Source organism: Rhinatrema bivittatum, chromosome 12, assembly GCF_901001135.1.
Source record: "Rhinatrema bivittatum chromosome 12, aRhiBiv1.1, whole genome shotgun sequence".
NCBI lineage: Eukaryota > Metazoa > Chordata > Amphibia > Gymnophiona > Rhinatrematidae > Rhinatrema > Rhinatrema bivittatum.
In genome coordinates this window covers 73,296,259-73,317,903 of record NC_042626.1, presented here as the reverse complement: position 1 = coordinate 73,317,903, position 21,645 = coordinate 73,296,259, and the positions used below count along the sequence as shown (strand labels likewise).

The 21,645-nt window shown below is 49.1% G+C and overlaps 1 protein-coding gene across 1 annotated transcript in view; it reads left to right on the top strand.

Moving 5' to 3' along the window:
- The window catches only part of GSDMA (gasdermin A), a 61,894-nt gene that overhangs the window by 26,067 nt on the left and 14,182 nt on the right, over positions 1-21,645 (top strand). The window contains exons 4-8 of the mRNA XM_029572468.1: positions 1,013-1,175; positions 1,440-1,533; positions 2,966-3,013; positions 5,489-5,518; positions 11,568-11,707. Of these exons, the coding sequence (XP_029428328.1) occupies positions 1,013-1,175; positions 1,440-1,533; positions 2,966-3,013; positions 5,489-5,518; positions 11,568-11,707 (475 nt within the window). The remainder of the gene's footprint in view (positions 1-1,012; positions 1,176-1,439; positions 1,534-2,965; positions 3,014-5,488; positions 5,519-11,567; positions 11,708-21,645) is intronic.

Below are 21,645 nucleotides of genomic sequence, written 5' to 3'. Positions count from 1 at the left end.
TCCTAGAGGTGACAGGCTCTGGATCCCTGCACCCCTCCCCTGAGCTCTCCAGTCCTAGAGGTGACAGGCTCTGTATCCCTGCTCCCATCTCCTGAGCCCTCCAGTCCTAGAGGTGACAGGCTCTGTATCCCTGCGCCCATCCCCTGAGCCCTCCAGTCCTAGAGGTGACAGGCTCTGTATCCCTGCGCCCATCCCCTGAGCCCTCCAGTCCTAGAGGTGACAGGCTCTGTATCCCTGCACCCATCCCCTGAGCAGTCCTAGAGGAAACAGGCTCTGTATCCCTGCACCCATTCCTGAGCCCTCCCAGTCCTAGAGGTGACAGGCTCTGGCTCCCTACACCCCTCCCCTGAGCCCTCCAGTCCTAGAGGTGACAGGTTCTGTATCCCTGCGCCCCTCCCCTGATCCCTCCAGTCCTAGAGGTGACAGGCTCTGGATCCCTGCACCCCTCCCCTGAGCAGTCCTAGAGGTGACAGGCTCTGTATCCCTGTACTTTCCCTGATCCCTCCAGTCCTAGAAGTGACAGGCTCTGTATCCCTGCACCCCTCCCCTGAGCAGTCCTAGAGGTGACAGGCTCTGTATCCCTGTGCCCCTTCCCTGATCCCTCCAGTCCTAGAGGTGACAGGCTCTGTATCCCTGTACCCTTCCCTGATCCCTCCAGTCCTACAGGTGACAGGCTCTGTATCCCTGTACCCTTCCCTGATCCCTCCAGTCCTAGAGGTGACAGGCTCTGTATCCCTGCTCCCGTCCCCTGCTCCCTCCAGTCCTACAGGTGACAGGCTCTGGATCCCTGCACCCATCAGGTGCAGGGATCCAGAGCCTGTGACTGCATCCCTGCACCCATCAGGTGCAGGGATCCAGAGCCTGTGACTGCATCCCTGCAGGGATGCAGTCACAGGCTCTGCATCCCTGCACCCATCCTAAACTATCTTTTTTATTGGGTATCTCCTCAGTCAGCAGTTTGTCTTTGCAAGTTTTTGTTGTGATTATTTTATTTTTTGTGCCTCTTCTTTAGAAGAATTAATATGAATCACACATTGATAAGAGAACTGAAGGAGACACTACAGGATTTGTATGTGGTAACAGAGACCATCGAAGCTGTACAGGATACCACCATCAACATTTCCAGCTCCTTGGAGGGCAGCCTCAGCCTTTTCTTCTCTAAAGTGGGAATCAAGGTCTGTCCCTTACCAACAAACCCAAGAATGTGCCCTCCCTGATCCTTGTAGTCCTCGGGGGCCAGAGTGTTGTCTGGCCAAGCAAAGGCCAGTAACAATTGATCATTGCCAAAAAAAACCAAAGCAAAAAACCCATTGCAGCTGGCAGTGAGGCGGTTTGAAGGGTTATAAGCCCATTATTTGGAAGAGGGTTGAAGGCATCTCGTACCATATTTTAGATTTACATTTCTTCTTTGTTACATAACAGAAGCTTTTGTATTTCAGAGTAAAGCAAGGCAAAAGAAGAGCATAACTATCCCCAAAGGCAGCGTCCTGGGCTTTAGGGTGCAACTTCTGAAGATTCAGGAGGGTGAATGGGGTAAGAGGGCCAAGGAGTCAACGCCAACTGATATTAACTGGTACTAGCAGAAAAGAGCACATTACCCCAATTGTAATGGATTTGCACTGGTTACCTATAGAACAATGCGTACAATTTAAAACGTTATGTATTTTGCACAGGGCGATCCACGGAACAAAGTTGAATAGCTGAATGCGGCAATACGACTCCATACACCGCAAAGAAACTTAAGATCAGCCAATAAAGGCCTGTTAACTAGTCCATCTTTGGCTTCAGCTAAATTAACAACTGTAAGAGACAGAGCCCTATTGCTAGCTGGGCCTAAAATCTGGAATAAACTTCCAACTGAACTAAGATTAGAAACCAACATGGCAGAATTAAAAAAAAATCAAAACATGGCTTTATCAACAGGCTTTTAGTGAAGGCGAAAACAGATGAGCAATGCAAGTTGTCAATTTCTTTACTGTCCTTCGTGTGATGTGTTGAAAGTTTTATAATATAAATTTGTAATTGATCTTAATAATGTAATAGTAACACTGTTTCTACATATAGGGGTAGATTTTAAAAATTTGCGCGATCGCGTACTTTTGTTCGCGCACCAGGCGCGAACAAAAATACGCTGGATTTTATAAGATACGCGTGGCTACGCGCGTATCTTATAAAATCCGGGGTCGGCACGCGCAAGGGGGTGCACATTTGTGCAACCTGCGCGCGCCGAGCCCAGCGCGCGCTGCCTATTCCCTCCGAGGCCGCTCCGATTTTGGAGTGGCCTCGGAGGGAACTTTCCTTCGCCCTCCCCCCACCTTCCCCTCCCTTCCCCTACCTAACCCACCCCCCCGGCCCTATCTAAACCCCCCCTAACTTTGCGCGCGCCGGCCGGCAGCCCCGCTCTGTGTTCTGGTCCCGGGGGCTGGTCTGGAGGCCGCGGCCACGCCCCCGGAACACCCCCGGGCCGAAACCACCACCGCGTCACACGCATCGCCCCCCCAAAAACGCTGCGTCGCTCCGGCCACGCCCCCGACACGCCCCTTTTAGAAAGCCCCAGGACTTACGCGCGTCCCAGGGCTTTACGCACGCCGGCGGCTTATGCAAAATAGATGCGCCGGCGCGCGAGTGCCCTGCGCGCGTAAATCCGGAAGGATTTACGCGCGCAGGGCTTTTAAAATCCACCCCATATTGTTTTATTTGATGTACCTGTTACTTTTTAGTTAGTTGTCAACTGATGTTCCTACCAAATACCAGTATAAAAATTTTAATAAATAAATAAAATAAATCAGAGGGTCTCGACTCCTGGCGGCCTGATACTTTCTGCCGGAGAGGGGAGAGGGAGGGTATCGTCTCTCACACACACCTTGCATAAGGATAAGGGAAAGGGTCAGTGGTATGCTAAGCTCTTCAGCCTTTAGCAGAGGACACTTTTGTCTATTCACACTTTTTCTTTGTACATTTCTAGTTGTTTCCCATGTACCAAGGAAAAAAGAACAAACTTTTCAAAGCGACTGTAAGTGCCTTTCATCTGCCTCTTTATTTATTTAAATTCTTTTGATATACTGATACTCAAGACGAAGGTCTTATCGTACCGGTTTACAGCGTAACCAGGGGTAACCAGTTGAGTAGCAGATAAAGTTACAATGAACAGGGATTTACAGTACGGGAGAGTTAAGAGCAAAAGATATTAGTTTAACATAACATAATTCTAACAAGAGAAACGAACGTAACAATTGACATAAGATACAAGCTTAGACAATGGCCTGCTATGTAAATCGAACTGTGGCAGGAACGATCCAGGAGAAGGAGGGGGGGAACTGTGAAAATAAGGGGTGAGAGTCTACGCTAGTTGTGGAGTGACCCATCAAGGGAAGGCTTGAATGAACAGCCAAGTTTTCAGTTTCTTTCTGAAGGAGAAAGGACATTGTTCTGGGGGAAGAAGATTTCATTGATAAGGTCCAGCAGTGGACAAGGCTCGTTTCTGAATGGAGGTGTGACTAGTGGATTTATTAGGGGGAGCCTGGAGAGATCCTTTGTATGCCGATCTGATTGGTCTTGTGGAAGTGTGGAGTTCGAGTGGTATTTTGAGTTGGAGTTTAGATCGATGATAGATGGTTTTGTGGATGATGGACAGGGTCTTGAACAGTATTCTATAGTTGGTTGATGGGTAACCAGTGTAAGTTTTTAAGGATTGGTGTGATGTGGTCCTTACGTCGAGAGTTTGTAAGGATCCTGGCTGCGGCATTTTGAAGCATCTGTAGTGGTTTGGTTGAGGAGGACGGAAGGCCGAGGAGAAGCGCGTTGCAATAGTCGATCTTTGAAAACAGTATGGCTTGTAGTACTGAACGGTAATCCTGAAAGTGTATTAGAGGTCTTAGTTGTTTTAGGACATGAAGATTATGGAAGCATTCCTTGGTGGTGGTGTTAATGAACTTTTTGAAGTTCATTCTGGTATCAAGAGTAGCTCCTAGGTCTCTCACTTGGTTTACTAATGGTGAGAGTGGGTTGCTGATAAGGGGGTTGTTGTCATTAGGAGAGATGACTAGCAGTTCTGTTTTGGAAGTGTTAAGAACCAGATTGAGACTTGAGAGTAGACTATTGATGGAGCGAAGGCAGTTGTTCCAGAAGTGCAGGGTGCTGGAGGTGGGATCAGTGATAGGGATTAAGATCTGCACATCATCAGCATATACGAAGTGAATTAGGTTGAGGCTTTTTAGGAGCTGGCATAAGGGTAACAGATAGATATTAAACAGTGTGGGGGATAGCGAGGATCCCTGGGGTACGCCATGGTTGGAAGGGATGGGCTGGGATAGTTTATCGTTTATTCTCACCTTGTATTTCCTATTATTGAGGAAAGATTTGAACCATTTGAGTGCCGAGCCTGTGATGCCGATTTCCGTCAGACGGTTGATGAGGATTGCATGGTTTACCGTGTCGAACGCTGCGGAGATGTCGAGAAGGGCCAGAAGGTAGGATTGGCCTTTGTCTAGGCCCATCAGGATGTTGTCTGTTAACGAGAGTAAGAGTGTTTCCGTGTTTAAGCGTTTTCGGAAACTGTATTGGGAAGGATAGAGAATGTTGTGAGAATCTAAGTAGTCTGTAAGTTGGTTGTTGACTAATTTTTCCATTAGTTTGGCGATAAATGGTAAATTTGCGATGGGGCGAAAGTTTGCGGGGTTGGCTGGATCAAGATTGGGTTTCTTTGGTAGTGGTTTTAGAGAAGCGGTTTTCAAAGAGTCCGGAACAGATTCTTGTGCGAGGGAACAATTTATGATGTCTGCCAGTGGTATGGCTATGGTGTTTAGAATGGTAAGTAAGAGTTTAGTAGGTATTTGGTCAGTTGGATGTGACGATGGCTTCATTTTCTTGATTAAGGATTCAATTTCCAGGGACGATGTGAGTTCAAATGATTCTAGTAGCGGTTTGTGTGTGGATGGGGATGGCTTGTAGATGGGTGGAGGCTGGGTGTTTGAAGTAGTCAGCGGTGCGAGTAAGTTGTTGATTTTCTTCTCGAAGAATAATGCCAATTCTGTGGATTTGTTTTGGGCTTCTTCTTCTGGGATGACTGGTGGAACAGGTGTAGTAAGGACTGATACATATGAAAATAGTGTTTTTGGGTCATACTGGAAGCTATGTATTTTTTTGGCATAGAAATCTCTTTTCGTGCGTAATATGGTGGTCCTGTAGTGGTTCATAGCGGTTTTATAGTTGGCTTGATGGGCGCAGCTTTGGGAGCAGCTCTTGCATTGGGAGCAGCTCTGCTCCCTGAGGTTAATAGCTGGCTGATTTGTATGCATGGAGAGCTGTGTGTGCCCTGGGTGGGTGGGGTGTCGTAAACCACTTCCCTAGCTCCCTCCACTCACTCAGGACCTCTACAAAGTCCTCTGAACCGCTGAACACCTTGTTACTCCCCAGCTCCCTATTCAAGTTCTGCTACCTGGGCTTCACAGGGTAAGAGACTGATTATTACTGTCTGGCTGTTTTTCAGATCTGAGAATACTAGAAAACTTCCAGGAGGGTAAGTGATAATGCATGGCAGGGTTGATCCGGGGGCACAAGGAAGGGAGCAGCACTACGGGGCAAGGAATGAGGTAATAGTGCTAAGGGCCAGGAACAATGTGTCTTACATTGAGTTGATTTTGTTTTATGATACATGCAGTCATATGGATATATGTAAATTGTTTATTATTTGTACTTTTAGTTGTTCGGAACATTTATAATGTGTTTTGAATGTATTATAGAGGAAAATTGGTTCTTACCTGCTAATTTTCATTCCTGTAATACCACAGATCAGTCCAGACAAGTGGGTTTTGCCTCCCTACCAGCAGATGGAGGCAGAGAACAAAGCTTTGGGACGAGAGAGCCACCTGCAGTCCCTCAAGTCTTGACCTGTACCTAAGTCAAGATGTAATCCCAAAACCCCTTTCTCGGGCTAACAGTGAAAACTATAGGGTTGGAAACGCCCAAAACACTCCCAAAAATTAAATCTGAAAAACCCAAAACATGATCAACGGCTGCCCAGCTTGAACCACCAGTTGGCAAAAAACATAAGTCTTTCGGCAGTGACGGGATGGGTCTCTGGACTGATCTGAGGTATTACAGGAACAAAAATTAGCAGGTAAGAACCAATTTTCCTTTCCTGAACACACCCAGATCAGCCCAGACAAGGGGGATGTACCCAAGCACCCCTAGACCCGCACTCAGAACACTCTCACCAAAGAACGCTTCTTCCTACGTCCTCACGTCCATGCGGTAATGTCTGATGAAAGTATACAAAGAGGACCACACCGCAGCCCTACAAATCTCCTGAGGCGACAGCACCTGACGTTCTGCCCAGGATGTGGCTAGCGATCTTGTAGTGTGCGCCTTCAGCCCCACTGGAACTTGATGGCCTTTACAAATGCAGGCCGAGCAAATAGCCGCTTTCAACCAATGGGAAATGGTAGCTTTAGAGGCCTTCTCTCCGTTCTTCCTGCCCCCATACAGGACAAAAAGTTGATCAGAGCGCCGGAACTATTCAACAGCCCCAGATAACGCAAGAGTTCTCCTCACATCCAAAAGATGCAGATCCCTGCCCCTAGGGGAATCCTTAGACCACACTGGAAAAGCTGGAAGGTCTAACGATTGATTAACTTGAAAGAAGGACACCACCTTAGACCAAAAAGAGGAGACCGCCTGCAAGACAGAGCCTGTAACTCCGGAACCTGTCTGGCCGAACAGAAGGCCACCAGGAACACTGCCTTCAGAGTCAAAGCCTTCAGCGTCGCTCTCCTCAAAGGCTCAATTAGAGCCCCACACAAAACTCGAAGACCAAATTAAGGCTCCAAACTGGGCATAATTTCCAGACTGTAAGTCACAAATGCTTGACCTTTTTTAAGAAACGAACTATGTCCCTCACCATTTGCCCCTAAGAGAGCCCAAAGCTGACACCTGAATGCGAATGGAACTATAGGTGAGACCCTGGAACCTTCACTGACAGGGGATGCACCTGTCTCCGAAGTCACCAAGACTCAAACGTCCTCCAGACCTGAATATACGCCAAAGTGGCAGGTTGACGAGCCTGGAGAAATGTGGAGATAACCTGCTCCGAATAACCTTCCAGGCGCAGCTACCACCTCTCAAAAGCCAAGCTGCGAGACAAAAGTGATCCTCTCAATCTGAAAATATGGGCCCCTGACTTTGGTAGATGAGCCACCGAAGCGAGCCAACCACCGCCAGATGCACCAGATCTACAAACCACGGACACCTTGGCCACTCGGGCGCTACCAACACCTCGGAACCGGGAAGCACCTCTATTCACCTCAGAATTCGACCGACCAGAGGCCAAGGAGGAAACACGTACAGCAGGATCCCCGATGGCCAAGGGCACACTAGAGCATCCAGGCCCACCGAACCAACCTCTCTTCTGCGACTGAGAAACCTTTTTGTCTTTGCATTGAACCGTCTCGCCATAAGGCCCAGCTAGGGAACTCCCCACGAGGCACAAATGCAGTTCCAAGCCTCATGGGACAACTCCCATTCCCCTGGGTCCAATTGCTGCCTGCTGAGGAAGTCTGTTTTCTGCCCATGCAACATGCGAGGCCGCTATGCCCTCGAGAAGGCGCACTGCCGACACAAGCAAATGCCGTGCCTCCAGAGCTACCGCCTGACTATTCATCCCACCTTGAAGGTTTGTGTATGCCACCATTGCTACATTGTCTGAAAATACGTGAACATGCGTCCGTGGTGACCGCCACCCAGGCCAGGGGTTTCAGGTCCATTCCCTTCTTCAGATTGTGCTGAGACGGCCACCAATAGAGAGTAGATCTGGATTCTTGCAGCAGGGTAACGGCAGATGATATTGTCCTGACAACGGGTCCCACCTGGACAACAGAGCACGTTGCAGAGGTCTCATGTGGGCAAACGCCCATGGAAACAAATCTAACATGGATGCCATGGAACCGAGCACTTGAAAGTAATCCCGAGCCGTTGGCAACATAAGACGAAGCAGGTGTGTCACCTGTGCCTGCAATCTCTTCACTCGGTCTTCCAACAAGATCACCCTGCTCTTCCTAGTATTGAAAAAAGCCCCCAGATAATATAAGGATTGGTTTGGAACCAGACGGCTCTTTGACATATGACCCAATCTAGTGATTGCAAGATGTTCATCACCTCTGAAGCTACCTCTTGCACTCCTCCTCTGACTTTGCTCGAATGAACCAATCGTCCAGGTACTGATGAACCAGAATTCCTTCCTTGCATAGGGCTGCAGCCACCATCACCATTATCTTGGGGAAGGTTCATGGCGCTGTCGCCAGTCCGAAAGGAAGGGCCCGGAACTGAAAATGCTGACCTAGCACTATGAAACGAAGAAACTTCTGATGGTCCATACAAATTGGATTCTGAAGATACGCCTCTGTCAAGTCCAGGGACGCCAGGAACTCTCCTTTTGTGGACTGCTGCCTCAACCGTGCGCAGTGTCCTCATACGAAACCGCATTACCCATAGGGCCCTGTTCACCTTCTGCAGGTCAAAAATGGGAAGGAAGGTACCCTCCTTGAGAACCACGAAGTAAATGCAGTACCTGCCCTTGTACCTCCTGCAGCATGGGCACTATGGCACGTAGATCCAGTAACCTTTTCAGCATCCACCACACACAGTCTCCTGCTTGCTGCGAGACCACGTGAGACTTGAGAAAGGCCTCCCTAACCAGGCACAAAAATTCTAGAGCACAGCTCTCTCTTATGACCTCTAGCACCCAACGGTCCGAGGTAATCCTGGTCCGCTCCACGAAAAAGCTGGATAAGCTGCCCCCTACGGTTTCTATGCAGGAGTGGGACACCCTGCATAGAAACCGTAGGGGGCAGCTTATCCAGCTTTTTCGTGGAGCGGACCAGGATTACCTCGGACCGTTGGGTGCTAGAGGTCATAAGAGAGAGCTGTGCTCTAGAATTTTTGTGCCTGGTTAGGGAGGCCTTTCTCAAGTCTCACGTGGTCTCGCAGCAAGCAGGAGACTGTGTGTGGTGGATGCTGAAAAGGCTCCAGAGATGGAGCCACCACCGGCTCCATCTCTGGAGCCTCTACGAAAGGACTGCTGGCAGTTGCCCATTGGCATCGCAGATACGTTGGAGGTGGTCCTACCAGACCGAAATCTCCTCAAATCCCTGAACTGGGTTCGAGGAGGGAACACTTTCTTACTAGCTCGTTTATCCTCGGGCAGCCTATTCCCCCTTAGATTCCGCCAACGTCTTCATCAGCTGATCCAAATCCTCCCCAAAGAGAAGCTTCTCTTTGAAAGGGAGATTATACAGCTGAGCTTTCAACCACATGACCGCTGACCAATTGCACAGCCACAAAAGCCTGCGGGCCGCCACCGCCGAGACCATACTCCTGGCTGACATGCGAACCAAATCATAGAACACATCGGCTACATAAGCCACCCCAGCCTCTAAACGAGCTGATTGCAGGGCACCATCTCCTGTGCTTTCTGCACCCCACACAGACAGGCCCTCTGCATCAAGCTGGCACAAACGGCAGCCCAAAGACTCAGTGCAGGGAACTCAAACATCCACTTTAGGTGAATCTCCAACTTGTGGTCCTACACATCCTTCAAAACGGCAGTCCCTACCACCGGGATTGTCATCTTTTAAGTGACCGCTGACACCGTAGCATCCATTTTGGGTACCCGCAATATCTCCAAAGTCTCCTCCATCAGGGGATATAGCTTCCCAACGTCCTGATCTTTTTAGCTAAGGGAAAGGCACTCGGGGGGGGGGGGGGGGGCCCTCAGCCCATCCAGGAATGGACTCACCCCCCTCGCTATCCGACTCATCCTGAGTCACTTTAATCCTCAATTCCTCCAAGACCTGGGGAATAAGAGGACATAGTTCCACCTTCTTAAAATAGATGGACAACTCGAGGATCATCCCCCTCCAATATTTCATCCGGCTCTGGGTTATCCTTAGCTACATCCGGGTCCACACCCAGTGCCCCAGTCACATCAGCGTCTGGAACCACCCCTGGTGGTCCAAAGGGACATCCTGTGGATCATCCATGGAGTCCCCCCGTCCCCCCCATCCCTGAGATCCACCTCCAACTCTGCCTGATGCAGTCCCAGACAAGGCAGTAGATCCCTGGACCCACCTGCCGCCCTCTTAGGCTTCTTTAGGGCAGATAGGGGATGCCCCACTCTCGCCCGCTTCCCCTTAGCCACCTTCCTTACCAGGAAGGCTTTATGCATCAAGAGGCTAAATTGTGGTGAAAATCCCTCAGGGCCATCCATCCCCTGCTTCAGGCTGTCATCTGAGTCCCCCCCCCTCATCAGAGTCCCCCTGAACCACAGGAGAAAACGGGAGAGGGGAATCTCTGGGTTCCCTAGTTAAAAAGGACTCCTGCCCGCGGCTTTCTGCAAATCCAGCCACCTTGTGGGGTCCTGTGGATCCCTCGGCCAACACCAACGTCCCTCCCCGCCCCCCACCCCTGAAGGGCAGGAAATTCGCTTCCCCAAGCAAGCCCCTTCTGAGGAACCCTCCTCTTCCAAAGCGCAACCAGGATGGAGGGAGCAAGAATTCAAGCGTGTAGACTCCAGCCCACATGCGTGGCGCACTTCTCTGCGAGGTTTGGGCGCCATCCCATGTGCTTCCACACAGATGCCCATCCTGCGGCCTGCAAACACCACTGTCCATCTTTTCTCTGGTGCACGCCTTTTTGTTTTTTTCTTAACCGCGCTGCGCCATTTCCTGCGGTGCAGAAAAATCAGCCGGGCACCGGTGGAAAAGACCGCTGCTCTGCGGCCTCAGCTCACCCGAGAGACGTGCAGGAAAACAAACATGGCCGCACCAACTGCTGCCACGCCTCCTCCACTCCAGGCTTGGCCGCTAATGCTGCTCCCCCCGGGACACGCGCGGACCGGCGCAGTAATTACCTACTTTCTGCCGAGGCCTATGGCCATACCTTCTGCCCCCCAGCAAAGCCTTTCTGCTCCGCTCCTCTCCTCTCTTTTTTTTTTTTAAACTTTAAAATCACAGATACAAAGGCAAAAATCACATACAGGGGTACTTCCCGGATTCCAGGGCCTTGCAGACAGAGGCCTCGGAAGCCCTGAGGGAACCAGTCCCCTGGCTTTCAGGGCCCCCGGCACGATGCGGGCAAGCACGTCAGAGGCTTCCAACCCCCTCCCCCCCCCCCCTGGATGCCCGGCTCAACCTGAGGGATGGTCCTCCAAGGAGCCTAACACCTCAGGGAGCTTCCTCTGAAATTCTCCTACTTCAATTTCTCTCTTTCTTAATCTCAGACTGTAGGGTTGCACCTCTACCATGTGCTGGAGTCAGAGAGATATTGAGGGACTGCAGGTGGCTCTCTCGGTTATGTAGCAGTGCCCAAAGCTTTGCTCTCTGACTCCATCTGCTGGTAGGGAGGCAATACCCACTTGTCTGGACTGATCTGGCTATGTTCAGGAATAACGGTTGTGTGTTTTGTTAACCTTCTTCCAGCCACTGTTGGGACAAGCAGTACAGAAGTCTAGAAATCAAATCAATCCATAAACAGTGCTGAGGGACAGGGCACTCAGCCTGTGCGTTGCTTTGCAGGTTTCCCGGCTGTGATGGCACAGATTGAGAAGGAATGCGTCGAGTTCACCTTACTCTCTCCAGAAGTTGCTGAGCAGTTCTTAGCTGCTTTCCTCCTCCTTATAAAAGATCCCAAAACTTCGGCAGATGTTGAAAGCAGGGTACATTCATATCTTTTCACTTGCGGTTTTTTTCAGACAGAAAGACACTAATGATCGGCCTCCCAGTGGATGTGGTGGAGACAAAAACAGTATCTGAATTCAAGAAAGCAGGGGATAAACCCAGGGCATCTCAGAGGGAGTGATGGGAATTATAATGCTAAATTAATTGGATGGATGGGCCACACAGTCTTTTTCTGCTGTCATGCTTCTATGAAATGAGCCTGACAGCCGTGGAGCATTATAATTCTCATATATATATATATATATATATAAGTGATGGGGGGGAGGGAGGAGGAGGAGGGGTCTGTCCAGGACAGATCCCCGGGATTTCTAGAGGGGACCCCAGCAATCAATACCTTTTGACACCCTGCCATGCTGTTTGAAGGTAACCTTAGTTCATTTCCAGACACTCTTTGGTTATTTGCTGGTTTCTCGTGAGAAAATTATTTGCAGGGTACAAATTATATCAAAATGATAGGCTAGATCAGATGAGCGGAATAGTGGCACTATATATTAAAGAGAGCATTGAGTCAAACAGGATAAAAGTTCAGCTGGAAACAAAATGCAATGTTGCATCTTTACGGATAGAAATTCCATGTGAGAAGATGAATAGAATAACAGTGGGGGTGTATTACCACCCACCTGGCCAGAATGAGCAGACCATGAAATGCTAACAGAAATTAGGGAAGCTAACAAAATCAGCAGCACAATGATAATGGGTGATTTCAATTACCCCATTATTGACTGGGTGAACGTTACATCAGGACATGCTAGAGAGGTAAAGTTCCTAGATGAAATAAATGACTGCTTCATGAAGCAGATGGTACAAGAACCAACAAGAATGAGAAATTCTACTTACCTGGTAATTTCCTTTTACTTAGACCAGACAGATGAATTCAGGACCAGTGGGTTATGCACCTCTACCAGCAGATGGAGACAGAGCAAAGCTGACGTCACAGTACATGTACTCCTGCAGTGACATCAGCCAGCCAGTATTCTCTTCAAAAGCCAACTGGGGGCAGACTCAAACACTTGATTAACAACAGATAATCATTTCAATACTCAGCCAACAGGAAACACTGAACTCAGACAAAGAATACATTAACACTACTAGTCTAGGGACTGGAGTAACACTTACAGTAACCCCTTGAACACATGGCCAGCAGGAGACCATAACACAAGGGCAAGAAGCTAAATTCATCTGTCTGGTCTAAGGAAAAGGAAGTCATCAGGTAAGAAATAACTTCTCATTTCCTAGCATCCAGAGAGATGAATTCAGGACCAGTGGGGTGTACTCAAGCTACTCCCGAATAGGGCTGGATGCTGCCCGCAGTCCTGTCAAAACTGCACATTCAAAGGCTGCGTCATCCTGGGCCTGCACATCTAGACAATAATACTCAGAAAAGGTGTGTAAGGAGGACCACATCGCAGCTCAGCAAATGTCGATGGGAGACAACAATCTAACTTCCGCCCATGACACTGCCTGAGCCCTAACCTGACTAGGTAATGGCTTTTCAGCATCCACATACACGGCCATGACTACCTCCTTAATCCAACGAGCTATTGTAGCCCACGAAGCCAGCTCACCCTGTTTACCTCCACCGTTAAGGACAAACAGGTGATCCGTCTTCTGAAAAGGTTTAGAAACCTCCAGATACCTCACAATGTTACATTGGCAAACAGCCACGGAAGGCCTTGCATTCTGTTACAATGAGGGTGTTTTAGTGTGCCCTTGGGCCTCAGCCTGACCCCAGACGGATCCAGGACTGAACCGAGGGTTGGAGACGTGTTCCAGAATGGCAGAACACGATCTTACCCTCTGCCGGGCCTGCAAGCTCCCAGAGCCAACAACAAGATGATGTTGGTAGGGGAACGGTCCTCCGACCGTTCCAAGCCCTTTCGGACCTGCCACTTGGATCGGCATGGAGCAGCAAGCCAGCCTGAAGAGGAGGGCAGACTGAGGCCTTGACACCAAGGCTGTTGAAGACATGACACCAATGCTGATGCAACGGCATCAGAGACGAGACGAGGAACTTGGAGAAGTCCAGACAAGACGAGAAGCTGGGAAGGAAGACATTGGCACTGTCTCTCAGGGCGCCCTACTCAGTCCACCTTCACGGGCGGACCCAATGGGCTGGTCGCAGACTACCCTGTCCCACTGCATGCCCTATACAGCCTGAGGGGGCTGGTCACAGACCACGAGGAGAGCGGGACGAGCGCAGGAGAGGATCCAGACTAGGTGGGACTTCGACAACCAAGCCGATGTCATCCAAAGCACCATAAAGACTGGCAGCACAGGACTGCTCAGGAACACAGGACACCAGTCCACTGCCGGCATCTCCCAAGACAGAGAAGCATCATCTGGAGATCCACGGCTGGCAGAACAGAAGGCTCCAGAGCTCAGGCGAAGAACATCAAGGGACCTGGAACATCAGCAAGCGGACATCAATGACGAGACACCAGGACATCTGGAAAGGGACCTCAGGCAACGAAGACATGACGAGACGACTAGACGAGGAGCTCCACGAAGACGACAAAGGACCTGTCGGAGCGCTGGCAGGCAGGAGCCTCCAGGGCTGAAGACACTCCGATGCAAGGCCAGGACGTAGTGCAAGGACAGCCCTTTTATAGGGCTGCTACAGGAAATAGTCACTAGGTGGGGCCCAGGGCATATCTGGCCATGGGCCCTTTAAATATTGAAGAGAGGCGCGGCCGCACGCCCAAGAGCAGGAAGGAAGCTGTGCAGGACCGTGGACAGCGGTCCTGCACCGACGTCAGCGCCAAGGAAGCAGGGCTGGGCTTGGAGACAGGCCCTGATGAAGGCAGCGGCTCCAGCCGCTTCAGGAGGCCCCGAGGATGGCTCCAGCCACCAAGTGGCCTCCAGCCACAAAGATGTGGCTGGAGGCCGCAAGCCTCCTGTTGGCGGCGGCTCCAGCCGCGAAGATGGCAGACAGCGGTCCGCAGCTCCTGCCGCATGAAGAGCAGGCAAGACGGACGGCCTCCGGGCCGCAAAGGGAAGCGGAGTCTGCGGCTCCGGCTGCATGGGAAGTCCCGACTTCGGCGGCTCCATGCCACGTCGGGCAGCAAGCATGGGAAGAGAGGTGAGTGCCTGCTTGTGGGGGGACCCGCGGGCAGAGTTCATAACACACAATGTATCTCTTGACAACCAAGGGTTGCAATAGGCGATATTCCTCCATCTCTCTCCCTATCCAGAAATGACAGGGAAATGGACTGATTCAAGTGAAAATCTGAGACCACTTTTGGCAAAAAGGAAGGAATAGAACACATCTGTATCACCCCTGGAGTCACCCAAAGGAATGGCTCCCGGCAAGACAAGGCCTGCAGCTCAGAAGTGATGTGTAGAATAAATTGGTACAAGAAACACCATTTTCAAGGTCAGTGACTGTAAGGAAAGGCTACGCATAGGTTGAAATGAAGGGCCCGCCAAAAAATCCAAAGCCAGATTAAGACTCCACAATGGTATTGGTAACCGCAAGGAAGGACGAAGATGTTTCACTCCTTTCAAGAAATGGGCCACATCTGGATGAGCCAATAAGGACTCACCATTCACGTGACTCCTGAAACAGGCAAGAGCAACTGCTTCCACCTATAAGGAATTAAGGGCCAACCCTTTATTCAACCCATCCTGTAAAAATTCTAAAATGAGCAGGAAGAACACCTCTATCTTCACTCCAAGCCTCAAACACTCACCAAGCCTGCACATAGGCTAAGGAAGTGGAGACCTTTCTTGCTCATGGCATGGTGCAGTAGAATATCCAAGCTTCAGAAACCAAGCCCTCTCAAGGGTCATATTGTAAGACAAAACTGAGTTGGATCTTCGTGAAGCACAGATCCCTGCCGCAACAAATTCCTGTGCGTCGGAAACTGGAGGGGGAGTCTACCAGGAGCCATCACAGATCTGCATACCATGATCTCCTGGGTCAATCTGGTGCCACTAAAATCACCATCCCTCTGTGACCCTCGACCTTCCAAACCATTCTGTCCAACATGGACTATGGGCAAAAAGCATATAGCAGCTTGTCCTCCAACCATTCCTGCACGAGAGCATCAATATCCAAGGACTTCGGCTCTCTCTTGCAACTGAAGAATTGAAGAACCTTCACATTGTGAGAAGTTGCCAGTAGATCTAGAAACGGTCGGCTCCAGCAATCCACTATCAGCTGAAATCCCTCGTCCAACAATACCCATTCTCCTGAGTCCAGACTCTCCCTGCTGAGAAAGTCTGCTCTTAACATTGTCTTTTCCTGCAATGTGTGAGGCCGAGATTTCCTAAAGATGCACTTCTGCTCATTCCATAAATTTGGTCTATCTCCTGCAACACTTGCTGGCTCTTCGTTCCTCCCTGCTGATTGATGTAAGCCACTGTCGTTGCATTGTCCGACATTATCTGGACCGCTCGACCCTGCAGTCTGCTGCTGAACTGCAAGCATGCCATCCAGAACGCCTGGGCTTCCAGCAGATTGATGTTCCAGAAAGACTCTTCCGCACTCCAGCGTTTTCAGTTCCTGACAGTAAGCGCACCAACCCTGAAGGCTCGCATCCATCGTGAGTACTAACCAGACCGGTGATTTCAGAGAAACTCCCTTAGATGATCTGCTTGTAACAACCACTGTAGTTGGGAGCAGATCTCCATCAGCAGGTGGAGCTAAATTGAATAGTCCTGGGACGAGACAGCAGGGAGCGCTGAAAAGGACACACATGCGCCCTCACCCATGGCACCACTTCCAGGGTTGCCGCCATCAAACAGAATACCTGCAGATAGGATCACACTGTTGGGTGTATAGTGTGAGCCTTAGGGGAAGTAGATAAGGCCTCCGATCTCTTCTGATAGCAGAACTGAATGCAGTTTGAGATCCAGGATGAAAGGGTTCTCTTGGAAACTGGGCCATTCAGGTTGAAGGAGACGAAAAGCTGGGAGGCTCTACATTCAGAGTGTGTCTGCTTATAATAGGCTAGCGCATGCTTACAATCCAATATGTGAAGCCTCCGATCGCCGTCATTCCTGTGTGGCTATGGATAGAAGGTCGGCAGAGCTATGGTCTGGCTTAGATGGAAAGCCGAGACCACTTTGGGAAAGAGCGCTGGATGCAGACGTAGAGTCACCTTGTCATGGTAGAATTCCAGGTACGGCGAGTAGGTCACCAGTGCCTGTAATTCACTGACACGTCATGCTGAGGTGAAGGTGATGAGGAAAAGTACTTTCCAGGAGAGGGATCTCGGTTGACAACTGTCCAGTGGCTTGAAAGGCGGTAGTATTAATTGCTCCAGAACCACATTTAGGTCCCACGGGACTGGAGGATTCTGAACAGATGGTCGCAGTTGTAGAACTCCCTTCATGAATTTGGAAATTAGTGGGTGGCAGGAAATTGGGGCCTCGTTATGAAGGTGATGGTAGGACGCGATGGCACTGAGATGGACCCATTGCCAGTCCCTTCCGGTAGAGAAGGTGAAGGTATTCCAGCAATCATTCCGGAGAACAGGTGAAGGGGTCCATACTATTCTCTGTACACCAGGAAGAGTACCGGACCCATTTCCTCTGATAGTTTTGTCTGGTGGAGGGTTTCCTGGAGGAGACCAGGATGTCCTGAAGTTGCAGGGATAGGTTCAAGTGGCGGAGTACCACCCTCTCAATCTCCATGTAGTGAGATGGAGGGGGTAAAGCAGAGAGCCCCCTTCCTGGGTGAGCAGGTCCGAACTGTGGCCCAGTGGTATCGGTTTGTCCACAGATAGTCAAACTAGATACGCATACCACAGTTGCCTGGGCCATGTTGGAGCTATGAGGATGAGATTGGCCTCGTCCACGATGCAATTCTGGACTGTGCGAGGTATGGGAGGGAAAGCGTAAAGAAGACCTCCCATCCAGGAGATGAGAAATGCATCTTGCGCCAGGTGCTGATCGACGTGAGGAAGACCCCAGGTTCGAAAGAGTCTTTCCGCCACATCCTGACGAAGTTCCCACTAGTGGGGATAGAAAATCTTGCTCAGTCTGTCCGCTCTGGAGTTCTGTATGCCTGGTAAGTAAGTGGCTTGCAATGTTATGGAGCTGCTTTCAGCCCATTCCAGGATCCACACCGCCTCCTTGCAGTCTCCAGGAACCAGACCCTCCTTCTTTGTTGATGTAGAACATTGCGACCTGGTTGTCTGTGTGGATTATGACTGTCCTTCTCTGTAGAGAGGGTTCAAAGGTTTGAAGAGCATTTCGGATGACCCGAAGCTCTAGGAGGTTGATCTGCTGCGTCCGTTCCCAGGAGGATCACAGTCCTTGTGTCTGAAGTTGGGCTAGGTGGGCACCCTATCCCTTGGTCGATGCATCGATGGTGAGAATGATGTGATGCATCGGGGGGGCGGAGAGGTGCATCTGCTGCGAGCACTGACTGAATCAGCCACCACTCTAAATCTCGTTTCATGCTGGGCGTGAGGATGATTTGTCTGGAGAGAGGGTGGCGAAATTGGTTCCATTAGGATTTCATGCCCCATTGGAGGTGGCGCATGTGCAGGTGAGCGCAGGGCACTACATAGATGGATGCAGCCATGCGACAGAGGATGGGTATCTGTTGAGCGGAGGTGCTTGGGGGCCTTGTGGAGATGATTGGCCAACGACCTGAGGGTGAGGGACCTGGATTCCGGAAGGAAAGCTCTGTCCAGAGTCGTGTTGATGTATGCGCTGATTAAATTGCAGAGTTTGAGAGGGCTGTAGATTGGATTTCTCGTAGGATGGTCGCCAGTAAGTGGTTGTGCAGGACGGGGGGATTGGGGGCTACTAACAGCCAGTCATACAGGTAAGGAAACAGTTGGATTCCCTGTTTCCAGAGGTAGGCCACCGCTACCGCTAGGCACTTCGTGAAGACCCTGGGAGCCAAAGACAAGCCAAAGGGAAACACTTTGTATTGGAAGTGGCGGCCATTGGCTGTGAAGCATAGGTACTATATGATGTAGGGTGCATAGGGATATGAGAGTAAGCATTCTTGAGGTTGAGCGAACACATCCAGTCATTGGGGCGGAGAAAGGATAGGATGGACTTGAGTGACATCATCTTGAACTTTTCCCTGGTTAGGTACTTGTTGAGAGACCACAGGTCCAGGATGGGTCGTAAGCCTCCCGACTTCTTGGGAATGAGGAAGTATTGGGAGTAGAACCCTTGATGAAGTTGAGAAGCAGGCCCCTTGTGGATAGATCTTTGATGGAGTAGTTTGGTGATCTCTTCCTGCAGGGGCCGGCTGTGTTGGGAGTCTGCCTGCTTTTGACGAATTATGTGCGGGAGAGACGTAAAGTTGAGAAAGTAGCCATCTTTGATTATCCTGAGCATCTTTGATTATCCTGGTCTGAGGTGATCGCCTCCCACGCCAGAAGGAAGTGGGAAAGCATGCCTCCCACTGGTAGCGGTAGAGATGGCCCCAGTGTTGCTAAAAACCCTGAGGGGGCTTAGGGGCATTGGTGTCTTGGAAGGGCGAGGTGTTGGCTGTTGAGGTGATTGTGGATGAGCTGGCGGATCAGATTAAGGGCAGATAGGGCCAGTAGAAGCATCTTTAGATTAAGACTTAAGAACATAAGAAATTACCATGCTGGGTCAGACAAAGGGTCCATCAAGCCCAGCATCCTGTTTCCAACAGAGGCCAAACCAGGCCACAAGAACCTGGCAAGTACCCAAACACCAAGAAGATCTCAGGCTACTGATGCAATTAATCGCAGTGGCTATTCCCTAAGTAAACTTGATTTATAGCAGGTAATGGACGTCTCCCTCCAGGAACTTATCCAAACCTTTTTTGAACCCAGCTACACTAACTGCACTAACCACAACCTCTGGCAACAAATTCCAGAGCTTAATTGTGCGTTGAGTGAGTGAAAAATAATTTTCTCTGATTAGTCTTAAATGTGCTACTTGCTAACTTCTTGGAGTGCCCCCTAGTCCTTCTATTATCCGAACGTGTAATTAACCGATTCACATCTACTTGTTCAAGACCTCTCATGATTTTAAAGACCTCTATCATATCCCCCCTCAGCGTTTCTTCTCCAAGCTGAACAGCCCTAACCTCTTCAGCCTTTCCTCATAGGGGAGCTGTTCCATCCCCTTTATCATTTTGGTTGCCCTTCTCTGTATCTTCTCCATCGCAACTATATATTTTTTGAGATGCAGCTACCAGAATTATACACAGTATTCAAGGTGCGGTCTCACCATGGAGCGATACAGAGGCATTATAATATTTTCCGTTTTATTAACCATTCCCTTCCGAATAATTCCTAACATTTTGTTTGCTTTTTTGACTGCTGCAGCACACTGAGCCGACGATTTTAAAGTATTATCCACTATGATGCCTAGATCTTTTTCCTGGGTGGTAGCTCCTAATATGGAACCTAACATCGTTAACTACAGCAAGGGTTATTTTTCCCTATGTGCAACACCTTACACTTGTCCATATCAAATTTCATTTGCCATTTGGATGCCCAATCTTTCAGTCTCATAAGGTCCTCCTGTAATGTATCACAATCCGTTTGTGATTTAACTACTCTGAATAATTTTGTATCATCCGCAAATTTGATTACCTCACTCGTCGTATTCCTTTCCAGATCATTTATAAATATATTGAAAAGCACCGGTCCAAGTACAGATCCCTGAGGCACTCCACTGTTTATCCTTTTCCACTGAGAAAATTGACCATTTAGTCCTCCTCTCTGTTTCCTGTCTTTTAACCAGTTTGTAATCCACGAAAGGACATTGCCTCCTATCCCATGACTTTTTAGTTTTCTTAGAAGCCTCTCATGAGGGACCTGGTCAAACGCCTTCTGAAAATCTAAATACACTACATCTACCGGTTCACCTTTATCCACATGTTTATTAACCCCTTCAAAAAAATGAAGCAGATTTGTTAGGCAAGACTTCCCTTGGGTAAATCCATGTTGATTGTGTTCCTTTAAACCATGTCTTTCTATATGCTTTACGATTTTGATCTTCAGAATAGTTTCCACTATTTTTCCTGGCACTGAAGTCAGGCTCACTTGTCCCGGATCGCCCCTGGCACCCTTTTTAAATATTGGGGTTACATTGGCCACCCTCCAGTCTTCAGGTACAATGGATGATTTTAATGATAGGTTACAATTTTTAAGTAATAGATCAGAAATTTCATTTTTGAGTTCCTTCAGTACCCTAGGATGCATACCATACGGTCCAGGTGATTTGCTACTCTTTAGTTTATCAATCTGGCCTACTACATCTTCCAAGTTCACAGTGATTTGGTTCAGTTCGTCTGAATTTTCACCCTTGAAAACCATCCCCGGAACTGGTATCTCCCCAACATCCTCATTAGTAAACACGGAAGCAAAGAATTAATTTAGTCTTTCTGCAATGGCCTTATCTTCCCTAAGAGCCCCTTTAACCCCTCGGTCATCTAATTGACCAACAGACTCCCTCACAGGTTTCTTGCTTCGGATATATTTTAAAAAGTTTTTATTATGAGTTTTTGCCTCTACGGCCAACATCATTTGAGTTCTCTCTTTGCCTTTCTTATCAATGTTTTACACTTAACTTGACAATGTTTATGCTTTATCCTATTTTCTTCAGATGGATCCTTCTTCCAATTTTTGAAGGATGGTTTTTTTTTTGGCTAAAATAGCCTCTTTCACCTCACCTTTTAACCATGCTGGTAATCGTTTTGCCCTCCTTCCACCTTTCTTAATGGTGGAATGCATCTGGACTGCGTGTCTAGGATTGTATTCTTAAACAATGTCCATGCCTGTTGAACACTTTTAACCTTTGCAGCTGCAACTTTCAGTTTTTTTCTATTTTCCTCATTTTGTCAAAGTTTCCCTTTTTAAAATTTAGTGTTAGAGCTGTAGATTTACTTATTGTCCCCCTTCCATTTATTAGTTTAAATGTGATCATATTAAGATCACTATTGCCAAGTGGCCCCACCACTGTTACC